Source organism: Macaca mulatta, chromosome 12, assembly GCF_049350105.2.
Source record: "Macaca mulatta isolate MMU2019108-1 chromosome 12, T2T-MMU8v2.0, whole genome shotgun sequence".
NCBI classification, from domain to species: Eukaryota; Metazoa; Chordata; class Mammalia; order Primates; family Cercopithecidae; genus Macaca; species Macaca mulatta.
The window spans coordinates 66,711,830-66,730,679 of NC_133417.1; the positions used below are offsets into that span (position 1 = coordinate 66,711,830).

At 32.2% G+C, this 18,850-nt stretch overlaps 1 protein-coding gene across 8 annotated transcripts in view; it reads left to right on the plus strand.

Moving 5' to 3' along the window:
* SLC4A10 (solute carrier family 4 member 10) overlaps window positions 1-18,850 on the plus strand; it is a 387,026-nt gene that overhangs the window by 265,590 nt on the left and 102,586 nt on the right. For 4 of the 8 annotated variants that reach the window (XM_015110179.3, XM_077956433.1, XM_077956434.1 and 1 more), the window contains exons 7-10: window positions 6,707-6,798; window positions 8,350-8,439; window positions 13,772-13,929; window positions 16,993-17,080. In XM_015110179.3, coding sequence (XP_014965665.1) covers window positions 6,707-6,798; window positions 8,350-8,439; window positions 13,772-13,929; window positions 16,993-17,080 — 428 coding nt within the window. 8 annotated transcript variants of the gene reach the window in all.

Genomic DNA, 18,850 nt, shown 5'->3' on the forward strand with positions numbered 1-18,850 from the left:
TGCTTCCTCACACACTTTGCATAATTATGTGTGTTGAGAATTCTGAAAATATGTATAGACTTCACCAATTTAGAAATAAATCTCCTACCCAAAAATGAAAAAAGTACGAAAGACCTTTACTACTGAGGTTCTCAATCTACTTAGGAACTCTAAGGCCTGACAAACTCTAGATATATAAACAAATTGAAATTAATAGCCATAAATATGAATTGGACCTTATGTTCTAAATATGCAATCTAGATTTAAAATTTTGTGCAATAGTTCAGAGAGATGCAAAAGGATTTCAAAACATCAAAAAAGTAAAGGTAATACTATTAATTTTTTAAAATCCTTAGTAAAATCCATTATGCAAAAAGATTGACTTTTTAAAAAAAGATTATAGAATAGAAATTAAATAGGGCAAAGATTTTTCCAGAAACTTTAAAACAGAATACATTTTCCTCCCTAAGCATAGTGGTAGAAATAAGTCCCCGTTTCTTGTTTAATGTGCTGAAATTGTCTCAAAAACAAACGGAAGCTTATGTAGATAAGCCTGAAAGAGTCGTACAGAATAAAGTTTCTACTTCCTTAATTGACTTGTGTCTTGAGCATGTTACCTTGTTAATACTCTCTGGGGTTAAACATTCAGACACTGTATTTCAAATGGGGTCTTCACTGTTTTATAGATTAGATTAATAAAATAGTGCATTTCCTTGCTCTTCTCCTTCCCAAGTCTACCATTCTTTGTCCATTCCTTTTTTAGTGATTTGTGATAATTTGTCAGTCTCATCTCAAAACACACTAGTTAACTTTTCTTGGTATTCTGCATTCTCTTCAGGGCTAATGTGAAGGATGCTATGGATTCACCATGCATTTTTAATGCCACCATGCTGTGTTTAACTTTCACTTTTCATTAAGCATCAAAACTGTGAGAATTAAATATCTGATTCTGATATTTCAATAAAAAGTGACAGTTACATTTGGCAAAACAACAGCAAAAATAATAGAAAAATAATATCTACTTTGACATTAGCACCCTGAAAAGGGTATGGATGGTAAAACACTCAAGATAAATATATTGAAAATATTAAAATAATTATTTGGACTAGGAAGATTTTCTAAAACTAAAAATAAGACTTTTGTGTTAAGTGATCTAGAAGGCAAAATTTATCAGTATCTGTATTTATCATTTAGGTCATGTATTCAATTACCTTTTGAGACATTGGGATTATAAATCTATTATAAAATATTATTATCCTTATGATAACTTTTATATTTTTGAAGATAATTTGGGATTATTAGTTTTGTTAAGTATAGGGTGTCTTTATTCTGCTCTGTCCTTTACTAATAATTTCTAACTCTGTTTGTTTTCCTTCACATATCTTTTGTCTCTCATAATCTGAATACTTTCCAGTTGTACCTTTTATTTAGGATCTCAAAAGGAGTTACAGTGCAGAAAGTCTCTAACTACTGTTCAATGCCATAGTTTACTGAAAAACAGTTAGACTTGGGAGGACGGGACATAAAGTTCACTCTTTAGGCCTGGGTAGATTTCAGACCTTAAAGCAATGTACACATATGTATTGTGCATAATATTTATTTATACTTTTGGAAATCAGATCTATTGCATTATAGTTACTTCTTTTACAAATGCTGTACTTTTAATTTTCAGATGCATGTTGTCTTTACGTATTTAGATATTATGTATTTTGTATTAGATATTAAAAAATGCTTTCTTGCTTTTTTAATACAATGGTCTCATAAATAAGATATCCAAGGTGTAAAATTTATCCCTCATAATGTTCTACCTTTGAAGAAAAAATAAAGCTAGAATAATAATTCTTAAGATTGCTTGAGAGAAACTTATTAAAACATTTGTGTATATTAAATAATTAAACATTGTTTAATAAGTATGATATTTTCTACTCTTCCAAGAAAATCAAGATGACATTGTTGACACAACTGATGGGCCTGCCCAGAGGCTATATTGTCATTACAGTTTTGGAATGTCAAGACTAGATCTTAAGAGCGAACATAATTCTAGTATGATGTGTTTGGATTTGTTATTTCTTATATTGCATTAATGATTTTCAGGCACACTAATTTTTCTCCAAGTTTAATTGTTTGCATACTTTTCATGATTTTGAAGTGTAGCTCACCTAATCAGCATTTTCTAAATATTTAGCCCTTCTTTCTTTATGTTTTCTATTCCCATGAATAAATGTATTGTTACACATGTATGTAACTTTGTCATTCATCTTTATATTTCTTTATTTTGCTCTGTCTTATGTCTGTCTCTAACAGGCTCATCTCATCTCTGTACTCCCTCATCTCCTACCCTTTGGGTACTCTAAATGCGTTGAAGGTTTCTGAGGTAGTGTAAACCAGCTTGGTCTCTAGGTTAATAGTAATGTACCTCCATGTCTTCATCCCAGTTTCCTTCTAGTGCACGTAATTTACAGTGGATTAAGCAGTAGAAAATAATGATACATTTATGCAATATATTCTATTGATATGAATTTGGCCAAATATAAATTTAAAAGTTGCTAAGCTGCTGTTTTATAATACATATGTGCATACTTTACTTAAAGAAGAGAACTATAGCTAAAGACAAATGAGTTAATATAATACTCAACAGGGTTTTTGAGAATATACCTTTTTTTCCCAATAATGAGGTGCTTTAATAATACTGCTATTACTTAAAGTCATAAAATAGTACTTTTGATGTAATCTCATGTTCCTTCCCTACAACTTTATGATAAAGAAAATGACTTTGCCAGTCTCATAATACACTTAGTGAAAAATGTATGGTGTAACAAGCAGAAAAACAGCTTCATTTTTCTAGTTAGTATTTACTCAAAATATTCTCAGTTTTCTCCTATGCTAGCCCCATATCTATTATACTTTGCCCTAGAAAAATACATAGTCTATAATAATTTTTATCTGACACGTGTGATCTCTCCATGAAGGCTCAGAGGAAAAAAATGAATTCATAACTCAAAGAAAAGTAATTCAAACAGGTGCTAATATGAATACTATATAATATATATCTTAATTGATAAGATGTCAAACAAATATTAGAAATTTTGATTTAAGGTGAAGAGCTCTTGAGCTTAACAGGTCAGAAATATGTGTTTAATAAATAGCAAAGAAGATATTAGGTTTCTCAAATGTTTCCATTTACATTTAAATAGTCACAGATACTAGTTAACTTTAGTGATATCCACTTTTCATCAGTTTTTAAATAACTTACCCTGAATATAATAAGATTACTCAATTAGTGTCTTTTTTCATAGTCATCCTCATGCCTCAAAATTATGTATGTATTATAAAAACAGAAATAATTAAACATTGCAGTGACATTCATTTATAGGAAATAATATGGGCAGTGATTAGTGGACAAAGGTAATATAAAGAAACAGGTAAAAAGCATTTGTTTGTAAGTACTGTGGCATAGCACTTTAAAAAAATTACTGTATACAATTAGCATTCATAAAGCTTTCACACATATATGAGTGCTAAATCCTAACCTTATACTAATTTTTTCCATGAGGGGAAAATATCCTAGCAAATTCTTTGTTATTCTATTAGGAAAATATTCACTTCTGGCTGAAGATAAAATTCTGTACATGAAAATTATCATTCTGTGAACCACTATTGCCTTAGACATCAGCAAGAAAATAAGAGATGCCCTTCCAAAATCTGAATTTATTGATTCTTCTTGTGTAATAGCATTTCAGTTAATGAAATTAATTTTGAAATTTAATCCATCATCTTCTTCTGAAAGGTGGTAATAATTGGCATAAACTAATTGGCATAAAGAAAAATATATTTAAACAATGATTACAATTGATAATAGAACTATAAAATTATTTTTAATTTATGAGGTTTCAATTCATTCTATATACTATAATTCATGCATGAATATTAGTTTTATATATACAGCAAATAAAATGTTAAACTTTTTAAAAGACTTCTATTTTTTCAAAATAACCCAAATCAAACCTGTCAGGTTAATTTTTAAATAGTATCTCTTCATTGTTCTATATACTACCAAGTTGTGAAAACTGCCTTGAGGATATACACATTTAAAGTGTATTGTTTCAACTTTAGCAAATTAACTTACATTTTTGGAAATAATAGACAAGAAATAATAACAAGATTTGAAATGCTATTTAAACTTTGCAGGACTTTTGATGTCATTAAGTATATTTAACTATGAATATTAACTCCTATTATTTAACTACTGCTCTGAAATATAAAAGATATACAATTTTTGGTCTTTTTGTCTGTCATAGGCTAGTTTTCGTGACTTTCTATATTAGCATACATTCTATAGACATATCTAAAATCTAGGACTAGCAAGAAGTTTACTGTCATCTGATGTGTCTCCTGCTAGTTAAACTCTCAACTAGGTCATTATCAACATCACTTAAAATATTTATAAAAAATAGTTTCTAAATCCCTTGTTCATTATCAACCTTATAAAGTAATATTTTATAAAATTGTTCTTATTTTAGAACAAGAATAGCATACAACAATAAATCTCAAAATATATTACTTATTATAATTATTACATAAATATTAGTTATTAATTACTGTAATTATTTACAAGGAGAAATACAAGTGTTAATATTTTAAACATACTGCCTGAGCTGAAGGTAATTTATGAAATGCTCTACTTAAAGTATACAAATGAATACATAACGTATTCAAATTTGTTCAAATTTTAAGTTCCACATATTTTCTATCCAATTCAAAATTTAATCTCTTCAAAGTTAATGACTTTGCACTGGGTTGACTTTTGTTTTGTATGTGTTTGGTGATATAACTAAATAATTGTTCTTCTGTGTAGATTTATACCACATGAAATGATTTATTATAAGAAAGCAGGTATATGTGTATTTAATTTATCCATGACTTGAATTTCACCACTCAATTTTACAGAGCATTCAATAAATTTAATTTTAAATATATCTAATGTTCTAACTCTTTAAAATATGGAGAAATGATGTGAAACTGGTGATTGAAGACATCCGTTAGTAGCACAAATGCATTATATAAAAGGTTTTTTTAAAACTATAGTTATTATTTTGAGAATGGTAAATTGAATGGCTGCTAATGAACAGTTCACAGTCATAGCTGCACATTACGGTTAGAAATGGGAGAATGAAAATAATTTATGTAGCTTGTATGACATTTATCTGAAGTTTACATATTTCCCTAGAATATGCTATAATCAGAATTTGTGAACATGGTTTGAGGTGAACTTATTTTAAAAAGTCATTTTATTTTCATCTTCTCCAAATATATTATTTTACATTTTTTAATGAAAGTAGTGAAATCCTTAAGTTCTAGAATAATATTAGAATAATATTAAGCCTATGACTTTCTGGCATTATAACAACTTTAAACCATACAATTATTCCTATTAATAAATGACCCCTGCTTGAGAGGCTTACTAGTCTAAAAAGCAAACTTATAGTAATTTTTGAAAGTAAATAATTAGTATTTTTAACCCCAGTTGTTAATTTCTAGGTAACAAAGAATAAGTGGACTTTCAGGAGAGAATTTAAAGGAAAGGGTTTTTGTGGGGGTTTTTTGCATTTACCCTGGGAGCTTAGAGAAGTTCAGACAGAGACCAAAGGGATTAGAGATGACACTAAAGGTGAATTTAGAATAAAGTTGGGATTTAGGTAAGTAGAGAGAAGAGCCAGGCAGAGAGAGTGTTTCTAACATCTACAACTGATGTGAATAAAAGCACTATTTTGAGTCATTGAGTTATTATCATAAATATGGGCAAGACTTCAAATTTGAATTGTCATTATTCATTTCACAGAAAAAAAGATGGGGAGACGTTTAATTTTCATTGCATTGCTAACTATGAACAAATTTAATATGATTTACTGCAAACAATGTTTCATATTTAGTGAATGATGGAATTTAAACCTTTCTAGTCATTGCCACACTCCCAGTGCTACTATCCACTGAACTCTCATCATCTTCCCTATAATAGGGAAAAGAACTACAAGATAATTATGTTTTAGTTTAGTGTTAATGCAAAACTAATACAATTCAAGTTTTTATGTTTTCTCATATCACAGACTAATATCAGTATGCTTACATAATAGAATAATCAGAGGCATAAAATCATATCCGTAGTGTTCATACTATGTGAAATAAAGGTATTTCTAACCGAAACCCCTTACATAGACTGTAAGAGTTATGGCCAAAGAACTTTTTTTCATTGGTTTGGCTTTTTAGATGCAATAAAACCTAAAAATATACTGTGTATTTTTCTGATAAATATCCGTCCTTTTTAATGCTTTACATTTTAAATTATTCAGGCTGAGCTTAAATCTTAACAGATGTCTATCTTGTCTTTTTATATATACCATTAGTTTTGGTTGAAATCTAGAAATCAATGATGCTTCAAAATCCTGGTAACATTTACATATTTTTGTATATAATCCTTATTGAAAATAATCTTTTAGAGTTTTTATCTGAAAATTGGTTTAATTTTTTACTGAATTCTCCCATTTCTACCTGTAACTAATAATAAGAATGTTTGTATTAATATAGATCTATTTATATTGACCCTTCATGCTTACATCATAAATTCATTAAGAAACCTGTTAGTCTAGTTTAATTGAAGTGCCTATTTCACTCAGTATGTCTACAACTATGTAAGTAATTGTTTGTATTCTGTCACAACAATCTCTTTTAGCAGGTCAGGTTGTTTCTCCTCAGTCTGCTCCAGCCTGTGTTGAAAATAAAAATGATGTTAGCAGAGAAAACAGCACTGTTGACTTTAGCAAGGTGAGCTTTTCTCCCTCTCATCTAAATAAGTTGCTAAATTACTACTAGAAATTACTACCCATTTTAAGAGGTGTTGACACAATATTTTGCATGCACTTTTTTTGTTTCTTGTCAAAGCTTGATATTGTTACAGATAATGTTAGCATTAAGTCCACATGTAACATTTTGCCTATTCAAAAAAAATAAAAAATAAAAAACCTGAACCTGTGAGTTTTATGCATAGTATTCATGTTTCAGCCACTTGGTGTAATGTTCTCTCTTCCAATAAAAGGAATAACTGGGCTTCACAGGGAATTTAACAAAAGTTTAATCTATTTTTGTTTGTTTGTTTTTGTTGTTCTTTGTTTGAGACAGTCTCGCTCTGTCACCGAGGCTGGAGTGCAATGGCATAATCTCGACTCACTGCAACCTCTGCCTCCTGGGTTCAAGCGATTCTCATGCCTCAGCCTCCCGAGTAGCTGGGATTACAGGCGTGTGCCACTGTGTCTGGCTAATTTTTGTATTTTTAGTAGAGACGGGGTTTCACCATCTTGGCCAGGCTGGTCTCGAACTCCTGACCTCAGGTGATCCATCTGCCTCAGCCTCTCAAAGTGCTGGGATTACAGGCATGAGCCACCACACCCGGCCAAGTTTAATCTATTGTTTAAAAACTTTGGCTAGTATGTGTTCAAAATGTGTTCAAAATCACTTTTCCTCTATTTGTGGGAAAGCAAATCACCATATAAAACTGAATTGTTAATGTAATCAAGGAAAAGTCATTACTATAAGGAAATCCTAGAAGGACATAGTAAAACTGAGCAGAATTTTAAATAAAAACATATTAAGAACTGACTGTGTTGAGGGATACATCTAATTGGAGACAACTGAAATGAAATCATTAACTTGAATGTATTCTTAGAAAATGAGTCAATGACGATAATGTGATTTTAATTAGCAAATTTCTGACATTGTATATGTGCCATTGCAAGCTATGGCAAAGTAACAGTTGAGTAGAAAAGAAGAGTTTCTAGCTGGGTGTGGTGGTACGTGCCTGTGGTTCCAGCCACTTGGGAGGCTGAGGTGGGAGGATTGCTTGAGCCCAGGAGGCAGAGGCTGCAGTGAACTGAGGTCATGTCACTGCACTCCAGCCTGGGTGATGGAGTGAGACTCCATCTCAAAATAAATAAATAAATAAATAAATAAATAAATAAATAAAGACAATGCAAAAGAGGAGTTTCAATACTTGGTGAAAATATGGCAGGTTAACAATTCTCTTTATCTGAGTGGCTGAAATAGAAGTAACTCAGAGTAATATTTTAATAAAGCCCTTAGCACTGGCAATAATTGTAGTAGTGGGAGGAAGTGGGAATGGGTGAAAGCAGTAGAGAAAGTAGCCTGAACCAAGGTTCTGAAAAGATTAATAGTGATCAGCTCCTTGGACCTGTTTCAGAATCCCTCTGACAATGCCTAAATAATCTAGATCTAGTTATGTGCATGCTCTCCCTCTGGTGCCTGGCGGAGTCTCCGTGGGAGCATGGTGTACCAGCTTAAGTCTGTTAATTATGCGTGCAGGGACTGGGAGGCCAACAAAAGGGGCATACTAGTCCATGTGGGATGAAACAAAGGCATGAAAAAGGACCTCCACACCAGCAAGAGAGAGAGGTGAGGGCATACTTGGGCTCTATTTCTACAGTGGTTCAAAGCTCATTTCACTGTATGGAGACATGTGATTCAAACATTAAGCCAGTTCAAATGTATTCCATCTGCCACTCTAAGAGCTATCTTTTCAAAGCATTGCATCTTCATTCATCTGCAAGTTGGAAAAAGTTGTCACAAACTGCCATACATTTAATTTCTGATATTCTTAATTTGAAATGATCTTAAAAGCAATAATATAACAAGCTGCATATTTATGTATAAACACATTAACAGCATAAAGAAGGCATATTTAACATCCTCAGAAACAATCATTATAAACCACATAGCTCCTCCTTTCAAATAAATTGTGATTTAACTTTTTAAAAATAATATAACCTTTATACACTGATTGTATATCTCCATATCATTTTGCTTTTGGTTGTGTGACCTGTCTTTGCAGCCTTCAAGAATTCTTCATCACATATGAAAGAAAATGAAGATTGCCAGTTGTAGGCAGGAGTCTCATCTTCTGGTCCCCCCAAACAGTTAAAACTATGGAAGAGTCAAAAACCGATTTCCTTTCTTTTAATCCTTTTCTTTCTCACCACATTTGTGATCACTGGCCCGTTTCATCTTTTAATAGGCAAGTTAAATTTCTAGAGCCCTCTACTTAGTGTCAACTGCCTTTAGGCCTCAGTCTCTTGTTCATAGCATGGCACACTGGAAAGAATGTGGCTTTTGAGAAAGAGTGTGAGATCTTGAATCCCAACTCTGGCATTATAAACTCTCTGATCTTGGAGAAGTTCTCTAAAGTTCAGCCTTCTCATTTGCAAAGTAGGAAAACTATTTACAATTTCATTGTGAAGATTTAATCAAATAATATATAGAGAGATCCTGGGACAGTGCTCGACTTATAGCAGGTGTTTAATAAAAGGTGGTTACACTTATTATTGTGGCTATTAGTAGTAGTAGAAATAGTAGTGTCAGAAATAAAACACCAGATCATAATTTAATGTTTTGGTCTCCACTGGGTCTTTAGTGCCTTAAATAGTATTTGGTATGTATTTGTTGAATGAATCCTTCAAGAGCCAAAGTAATGTAAGCCTGATTTTGAAATTTAAAAAAGACTGAGTAAGATTTTTTACTTTAAAGCCTGAGAAGGCAGAAAAGTAGAGTTTGAAAAGAGCAGTTGTGATCTATCACTATGGAAACAAATTTTAGTGCCAGATTTTGCAGGTGCATGAGTTGATTTTTTTTAGCCTTATGATTTTAGTTTTAGTAGTGAATTTATCAAAATTCACCTAGTTTCCTGGTTAGTTTTCTATTTTAATATTTTAAGTCTTAATATGCAGATTCCAAAACCTCAGCATCTTAATATGCAGATTCCAAACATTTTGAGGTGTTAAGAAAAACAAGGTCTTTATTCCTCTCATATGATTTGATCATATTTATTCCATCTACATTCAACCTACATATTTGTAATCCTTCCAATGTATAGACCTGTCACACTTACTTACTTAAGTAATGATTTAGAAAATAACTGAAATTATCAGGTTTTAGCTTCCCATAATACATTTAAAAAGCAGATGTTTCAAAACACTATTTGTTTTTGTTTTTCAAGCTGACAGTAGAACGTAGCTATTTTATGTTGATGGTGTTTTCTTTTACTTCAAATGACCCAGAGATGGCTTCACATAATTTTCTACATAGAAATAACTTTCTTCTGCATCTAGCTTTAGTGTATGAAGCATAGTACAAAGAGTTGTATTATTTAATCCTAGAACTGTAGGAAACCTTAGACATCTCCTCATTTAGTCAGCAAGAAAGCTGAATTATAGAGTGATTAAGAGAGCTGTTCAAGATCACTGGCGAGTTAGTGTCAAGACACCATTTCTCCCCAGAGAATCCCTGTGATGTTTCTTGTACTTTCTATAATGGGCTGAAGGCTTAAACTTTCTCCTTAAATTTCCATCTGTTTTTCCTTTAATTCTTAGTGTGTAGTTTGCCCAGACACTTCCAATTTCACCTTGATCTTCTATCTAATTTCATTCCCTGTTCCCTAGAAATGTAACTGTTTCTCATCCACAGCTTAAGTATCAAAGGCCCAGAAAGAAATCTTTCTGTTATTAACATAAAGATGAGGTCTGGAGAGCCCAGAAGCATGAGTGTAAATACAGACCCAGAAGAGTATAGCTTGATTTCTTCAAGATCCTATCCAGAGGACCAGAAACTTCCAGGATTTCCTTCTTGTCCATTCCAAGTGTTTGTGTTCCACTTGACAATTGTCTTAGGGATGTAGTTCAACCTAGATTCTCTAGACCTGCTTTACGTATTTATAATTTCGTAAGAGGTCACAGTCAGGTCTTTAAACATAATATTTTGTTATATTAAAAGTTGCTTAGGGGGCCAAGGGCATGGTGGCTCACACCTGTAATCCCAGCATTTTGGGAGGCCAAGGCAGGAGGATCACTTTAGCTCAAGAGTTCGAGATCAAGCTAGGCAACATAGTGAGACCTCATCTCTACAAAATCTAGAAAAAATCAGCCAGGCATGGTGGCACACCTGTAGTCCCAGCTACTCAGAAGGCTGAACTGGAAGGATCAGGATGGCTTGAGCCAGGAAGTTCAAGGCTGCAGTGAGCTGGGATCGCACCAAAAACTTAACCAAACAAAAAAAGATAGTTTGTTTGTCAAATAAGTTTCTTCATGAAGTATATAGTACACAAACACAAAATATAGGGTTGCCCCATAAATAATATAATATATAATTTTACCTAATATAGAATAATATAATTAGATAATACATAATCAATTACTTCCCAAAATATATGATTACTCCAAGAATAATGTAATGAGTATAATACAATGGCTGCCTCAGATATGTGCTATAGAACTATAACTTATTCCATTTGAAGTCAAAAGATGAATTTGCTTATCCTGAAATTAAATTCTGTATATTTTAATGTTTTCTCTAAATAACAGGTATCAATGACATATTAGCTATTTTGTAAGCTTAAAGATCATGTGTAATGACCATATATTTTCTTTTACAAAATTCAACTATTTTAACATACTATGTACTTATTGATTTAATTAAATTTCATCTTTAAACAGTTATTTCTATAATCACCACCTCCCTGAGTCACAGACTTTAGTAGTTAAGACAATGGCATTTGTCAAGCAATAAATGAGTTTATAGAATTTTCAAAGTGGAATTTAAATTTCAGGCATTATCAATATAATTTATATTACCAATTACTAGATTTTTTTTTTTTTTTGAGACGGAGTCTTGCTCTGTCGCCCAGGCTGGAGTGCAGTGGCCGGATCTCAGCTCACTGCAAGCTCCGCCTCCCGGGTTTACACCATTCTCCTGCCTCAGCCTCCCAAGTAGCTGGGACTACAGGTGCCCGCCACCTCGCCCGGCTAGTTTTTTGTATTTTTTAGTAGAGACGGAGTTTCACCGTATCAGCCAGGATGGTCTCGATCTCCTGACCTTGTGATCTGCCCGCCTCCCAAAGAATTACTAGATTTTTTAAAAAGATGTTTTCTCATTTTAAATTTTATTTCAGTATATTTATATTGTATCATTGTTCTTTCCATTGAGAGAGAAAACTGTTTATTATTTTAGTAATAGAAAGGATTATGAAATTTATTATGTTTTCCTCACAGAGCTAACAGTCTATGGGAAATCTTCTATTCCCTCCTTGGGAATTTTTGCATTACAATGAAAATGTAAAGCATTACTAATTTAAAGCATCTTAAATCTGTACATTTCTCCTAGCTAGATAAATACCTACAAAAATACCACAACAAATCGCATGAAATTTAACCTTACTTATTATAGTAAATAAATACTTTTGCTATCTATACATTAAAAGATCAGGTCCACAAAAGCAAAAATATTTGCTATATAATCCAGTGTACATGAATTATGAATTTACAAATGTATATTTGGGAGTACATTTGTAGCTTAAAAACTTTGGATGTATAATATTATACATTTTTATAGGCAGTTTTGCTTTGTTAAATCATTCTTCCTTTCCTTTAAAATAAAATAATGATTCTATTTAATATTTTTGATGGAGTACTGTAGGATATTTTTATATTTAATCCTTGTGAAAGAATACATGCTTCATATACTAGGTTATATATTTTGTGGTATCCTTATTCTTTGGAAAGATTAATTAGTTGTAAAACTTCCAAATAGTTGTACTATGATCTTGATTTCAGAAAGAAACATATTTAATGTAGTCACTAAAGTATTACCATGGATTTTTTCATTTTAAATTTTTGAGAAAAATATTCTCAAATCATTAAACCTGCAGAAGAACTATCTAGGCTAAAAAAATCTTCTCAGCCTCCTCATATTTGCCAGAGCTCATTCCTCTCTCTCTCGGCTATTCTCACTTTGATCTTTGGCCCTCATTTCATTAATATCAGAGCATAAGATCAATTACTAGAGCAGATAAATTCTTATTCCCCTAAAAACAGAGCTTCATAAAAAGTAACTCAAGTGAATTAGAAACAAGACATAGATCTTGTACAATTTACATTAAAGTCACTGCTTGTCTTTCACTGAGGCCCTGTACATAAAATTGATACTTATTGTTAAGGATATTTTGCATTCATTTTTTAGACTTCAGCCTTTATTTTTAGCATTTCTTCTTGTTAATGATCACTTTTGCTTTGTGTACATTCATTTCAATCACAAACATCTCATGTCAGAAATTCAACTATAGCTCTTCAGTAACTCCAAATGTTAATATTTTATTCTGATTTTTTCTACTGTGTCATATCTAAATTCTCAGATGAAAAACCAATATTGAAGAATTACCAGGCCAAATATAGAATGTGAAGAATATAGAACAACTAGAAAACAGAAGAAGGTTAAAGTCATAATTTATACTGTAAAGAGAAACATGATTATATTTCTTTTGACATAAGCATATTTGAGTATTAATTAAAATGTATTATGTACAAAAGTTAGGTAATGTAGTATAGAAATATCAAATCTGTTGGCAAATGCTAATTAAATTACGGTTAAAGAATAGTTATTTAACTGAACTCACATACTTTTCCCTGTCTAAAATTTCAAGATTGTTGAGACTGGAGAAACTTTGTTTAAAAATAATAAGTAGAAGAACTAGAGTGCTCATCTTATTGATGACAAGTTAAAATAATCCACAAGTAAAGAAAAAAGGTTATTATAGAAAAAGGGCAAATGAGATGTTTAACTGTGTGTATTTATTTAAACTATATTTATTCATGGATTACTATATGTGAAGCACTGTGCAAGAATATGATTTACCAGATTTTTCCAATTTTGATTTATCATATTTACCTGGTGATGGTTGCAGGTTGATCTGCACTTTATGAAAAAGATTCCTCCAGGTGCTGAAGCATCAAACATCTTAGTGGGAGAACTGGAGTTCTTGGATCGAACTGTAGTTGCGTTTGTCAGGTTGTCTCCAGCTGTATTGCTTCAAGGACTGGCTGAAGTCCCAATCCCAACCAGGTAAAGAGTATAAAAGCGTCTTTTGTATTTTTCTTAAACTATCTTTTTGTGGAAAGAAAATGAGGATTCAAGGTAATTTTCTGTTAGAGTTTTGACTAGAAACTAATGTGAAATCCACAAAACTACTATTAATTTTTGTTTGTGGAGGAGGGGAAAAGTGCTTTAAAAATTATTCTATTATTTCCTCCCTTCTCTCAAGCTTCTGTTTCATTTTAGGCATATTCCTCATCTCAAGGTACCTTGAAGCCATATGAATTCTTTTTTTTTTTTTTACGTTTTTGGTAAAAGAAGTGGTAACATGTTAGCTTTTTCTCAAAGGTTGCATTAAATTGTCTGCTAAAGAAAGAAAGGATCCTGTGTATGAGTGTGGTCAAATTCAGAAATAGCAAAGTTACTAAGGTTTGCTTACACTTGAATAAGAAGGCCTTCAAAATACATGTAAGTGCCATCGTTAGGATAGCATCAAATATATGTTTCAATCCTAGGCATAGTGGGCTTCCCACACACAGGGTCTGTAGAATCACTGGTAGAAGTATTATCGCAGTGTGGTTGAATCAGAGTTAAAAGTACAAATTTAATTTGATGATCGGAACTTGTTTCTCATTTAACAATAAAATAACAACTTAGGGATAATACAAACTGAATTATGCTGTTTCTCATTTTTTAGAATAAGGCTATCCATTACTAAAACTGTAAAAAAAGAAAAAAAGAAAGGAAGGAAAAACAGAATATTGACTTTAGCACATTAGGTTCCAAGCAATTTACCCAGGAACCTTGTTTTCTTCCATACTCCTACCATCAGTGTGATTCCAAAATGCAGATAGCCTTTTACTCTAGTCCTTTCCTGCAGCAAAACATGTCTATTTAGGGCCCTGTTCCCATATGGCTGGTGCCCTTTGTTTGATGCTACAGCTATCTCAAAAGCTGTTAGTGTGCCTCCTCTTCCAAACATTGAATGCCTTAGCCAAGTTACTTGATGAAAAGTTCAAGTACTGTATCAACTGTAGAATATATGTCCTCTATGGATCTTTGGCCTTAACTCAAAATATAGCAGATTACATAACTCCCTGCTTTGATTATGGATAAAATATTCTACAACTATGGAATACACAGCCAGGAGAGGCCTCATTTTGTAAGAACTCAGCTGACTGGAATGGGATTCAGTGTTTAAGTACCTATGTCTGACTATGGTTTGGGGGAGGAATCTAGTTACTGTTCAGATTATAGAAAGAAGTCTATATTTATCCTGTTTGAGGGTTATTGAGATTTCTGATACACATCAACTTTTATGTACAAAGGGAAAGGATGAACTGAGCACATTAAAGTGGCATCTGACTATGTGATTCAGGTTATATATTTTCTATGGACAACCTGTAACCTATCCAAGGTTTCTGGGAGTCTGGGATTCATATGTAAGATGTTAAACTTGTTAATTGTAGAGTTACTATTATAGCAGTTGAAAATTTCTTTTCAGTCTGCCAAGCAGTGCCTTTGTGTTCCACCACTTAGGAAGGTGTCTGGTGAACTATGAGCAAATGATGGCTATTTATGACAATGATAGTTCTTGTATTTAAAAAGAAGGAAAAGAAAAATTCCCACAAGTAGAAAAAAGCCGTGATGGGGTTATATACCCTTATTTGAAAACTGTCGGGTTTAAGTGACCTTATTTCACACTGAGATAGCAAAATATGTGTAGAGAACAATGGAGAAAAAAATTAGGGCCACTGTAGAGCAACTGTATGAGAAGAGATTTAAAGACAAGACTATTTAGTTAGGGAAGGTGAAAAATAGAAGAAGATTAGTTGGACAAACAGGATAAAGAAAGCCATTCAGGGTTTCTAATTATCCTTTTTTGGGGAGGACAAAAGGGCATCCTGTTAATACAATGGCAACACACAGTAGAAATGTCAGAAAATAATCTTTTAGAACTTTAAAAATAGCCCATGGAATGGAAACCTGAAAAATAGCAAGATGTACATAGGTTAGGAAGTTTCTTAAAAAACTATTATAGTTGATAAAGCACCTGCCACCAAATTAAACCATTCCTGTTTTTAATGTCAACTGGACATTTCTACATAGTAGAAATTGGCTTGGGTTCAGTTGTCACTGACACACACACAAAAATATTGTCACATCCTCTAAAATTGTGTAATATTTGCCTCATGTAAAAACATGTACAATCTCTAAAGATTATACCTATATGAGGAGTAGAATTATAGTAACTATTTTAGTACACTTTGTAAAGCCATTAGTCTTCATACTTAATAGCATAAACCATTTAACAAATTAACACCATAGAATGATATGGCAGAATATAGGGCATTCTTTAATTTTCACAATTTCCCAGAAGGATTGACCTTCTCAGAGACAGAACAATCACCAGTGTGCTAAAGTTAGAGTATCTATTGATTTCTTTAAAAGCACCACTTGTGATGATGAATTTGCCAAATGTTCGACCTAATTTAGATGGAATATTATAGTGCAGACACTATTTTTATTCCTCAGCATTACAAATAATAGATCATTAACTCCCCATTTTCTTCTACCTGGCTGATCTTTGATTCCTGACAATAATTTTTTATAATGAAAATTGCACATACACCCACTGTTTTTTGACTCTATATTTTCTCTGTTTTGCTACTGTGTTACCTTTGCCCCCTTTGAACTGTTCGCCATTTTGCATACAAGTGAGTTTTCTTCCTTCCTATTTAGAAAGGTCTAATCAGATTTTACTTTTCACACTTTCCTTCTTTAAGGATCGTAGAATCCTTAAAATTCCCAATAGCAACTGCACATACTCTACAGATAACTAAACGGAGAAACACTGTGATTAAAAATCAATCAAAAAAACAGAAAACCATGCATTCCCATTGCTTGAGGATCTTAAGCATAAGAGTCAATCATGGTAAAATTTTTGAAAATAATAATGAACTATGAAAAACTATGAAAGTATTTGACATCATAATCTCCATTTTCAGTAATTCCTTTGAGATGAGTGATTCTGTATTACTAAAATTATTTTTATATTTCTACCTTAAAACATTTTTTTCTTCTTAATTACAGATTTTTGTTCATTCTTCTGGGACCCCTGGGAAAGGGTCAACAGTACCATGAGATTGGCAGATCAATTGCAACCCTAATGACAGATGAGGTATTTATTCAAGTTCATTGGGAACATTTTCCCCCACTAGGTATACATAAAACTTTTGGAGGTCCTCTTTTCAGGACAGTTTGTTGTGAATCAGATTTCTCTGTATTGAATCCCATTCTCCCATGTCTCCACTATAAAATCTCCTTTAGAAAAATGTTTTCCAAAGGGATAATAAATTAACACCCATGAATATAATATTTTAAAACTTCATAGTGTAAAGAAATTTTTTCAGTGACACTTAGAATATATTATTAATATTCCCTTTATGGTATATGTGCTGCCAAAGTAAGCACCATTGTTAATATCCTTGGAAATCTTGTTTTGAGTAAATAATTCCAAAGTCTAAAGAAAGAACAATAGCAGTTTATCTGAATAGTATACATGACCCCAAAATGCATGCAACATCTGTCAACTCTCTACAGTTGCCTAAATATAGATGTTTTTAACCTGGGAGTTTGGGAACTATTAGAGAAGCTGTAGATAGATTTCAAGGGGTTTGTGATTTCTGTGATAGAGCATGTAAATTTTTCTATGTAAAAAATTTGTCTGTAGATTTTTGGGACTGGAAAAAGCTTTCATCAGCTTTTCAAACAGGTGTATGTCTCAAAAGTAGAAGATCTTTAAAGTAAGAACATAAAAGATGCATCATACCACTATTTTCCTTGACTTAGATTCTCCAACCTATTATGGAAATTTGTTGTTATTGTTAACAGGAAGAGCAGATGCAGTAGATCACAGAAGGGGCATTAAATCAAAATTCAGTTGTAAATGAACAAATGGGATTATATACATCTAGATTTCATCTAAATAATGTAATAATGTTTTCATTGAAATACATGGCTGCAGATATTTGAAAATTCTGTAAAAAGAGCCAATTAGTATTATATATTACTTTTTCTATGTTTACAATAGCTAAAATTTGAACTTGTTTAGGGGGTTCAATATTATAAATTCTTCAATCTGTCCAAATTATGTTTTACAGTGTTATATGAATTAGTTTTTGATATTTACACATAGGAAAGCAAAAGCTAGAAGAAAAACATTTTGTTCCCTCAGTTTTTAAAAGGAACCAACTTAATGAGTGTATTAGTTTACAATGACTGCCATAAGAAACTACCACAAATTGGGTGGCTTAAAATGACAGTAGTTTGTTTTCTCATATTTTTGAGGCTAGAAGTCTGAAGTCAAGGTGTCAGCAGAGCCACACTCCCTTCGAAGTCTCTAGGGGAGGATCCTTCCTTGTCTCTTCCATATTCTGGTGGCTCTTGGTCTTCCCTGGCTTGTGGCAACAGACCTTTGTTCTCTGTCTCCATCTTCACATGGCTTTCTCCCAGTTATCTCTGTGTGTCTTCTTATTTTCTGTTATGAAGATAGACATTTGTTTGTCATTTGATTTCGGGCCCATCCTAAATACATCCAAATCGTTGAATTTAGGGCCCATCCTAATTCAGGATAATTTCATCTTGAGATACTTACCTTAATTACATCTCCAAAATCTTTATTTCAAATAAGGCCACATTCTGAGGCTCCAGGTTGATGTATATTTTGGGAGGAAATTATCCAATCCACTATAATGAATAACATATTCTATTTAGGAAATTTGCAAAAAGACAGGAGAATGAAAAAAATAGGTTAATGAGGGCCATACACCTGATTTAACAGAACTCTCCTGAGAAAACACTCACAGTATAAAAGCTCTTAGTATTTCCATATTGATTTGTATTAGTATTCTACAATTTAAGTATTATCACTTTCACATACATTTGTTTA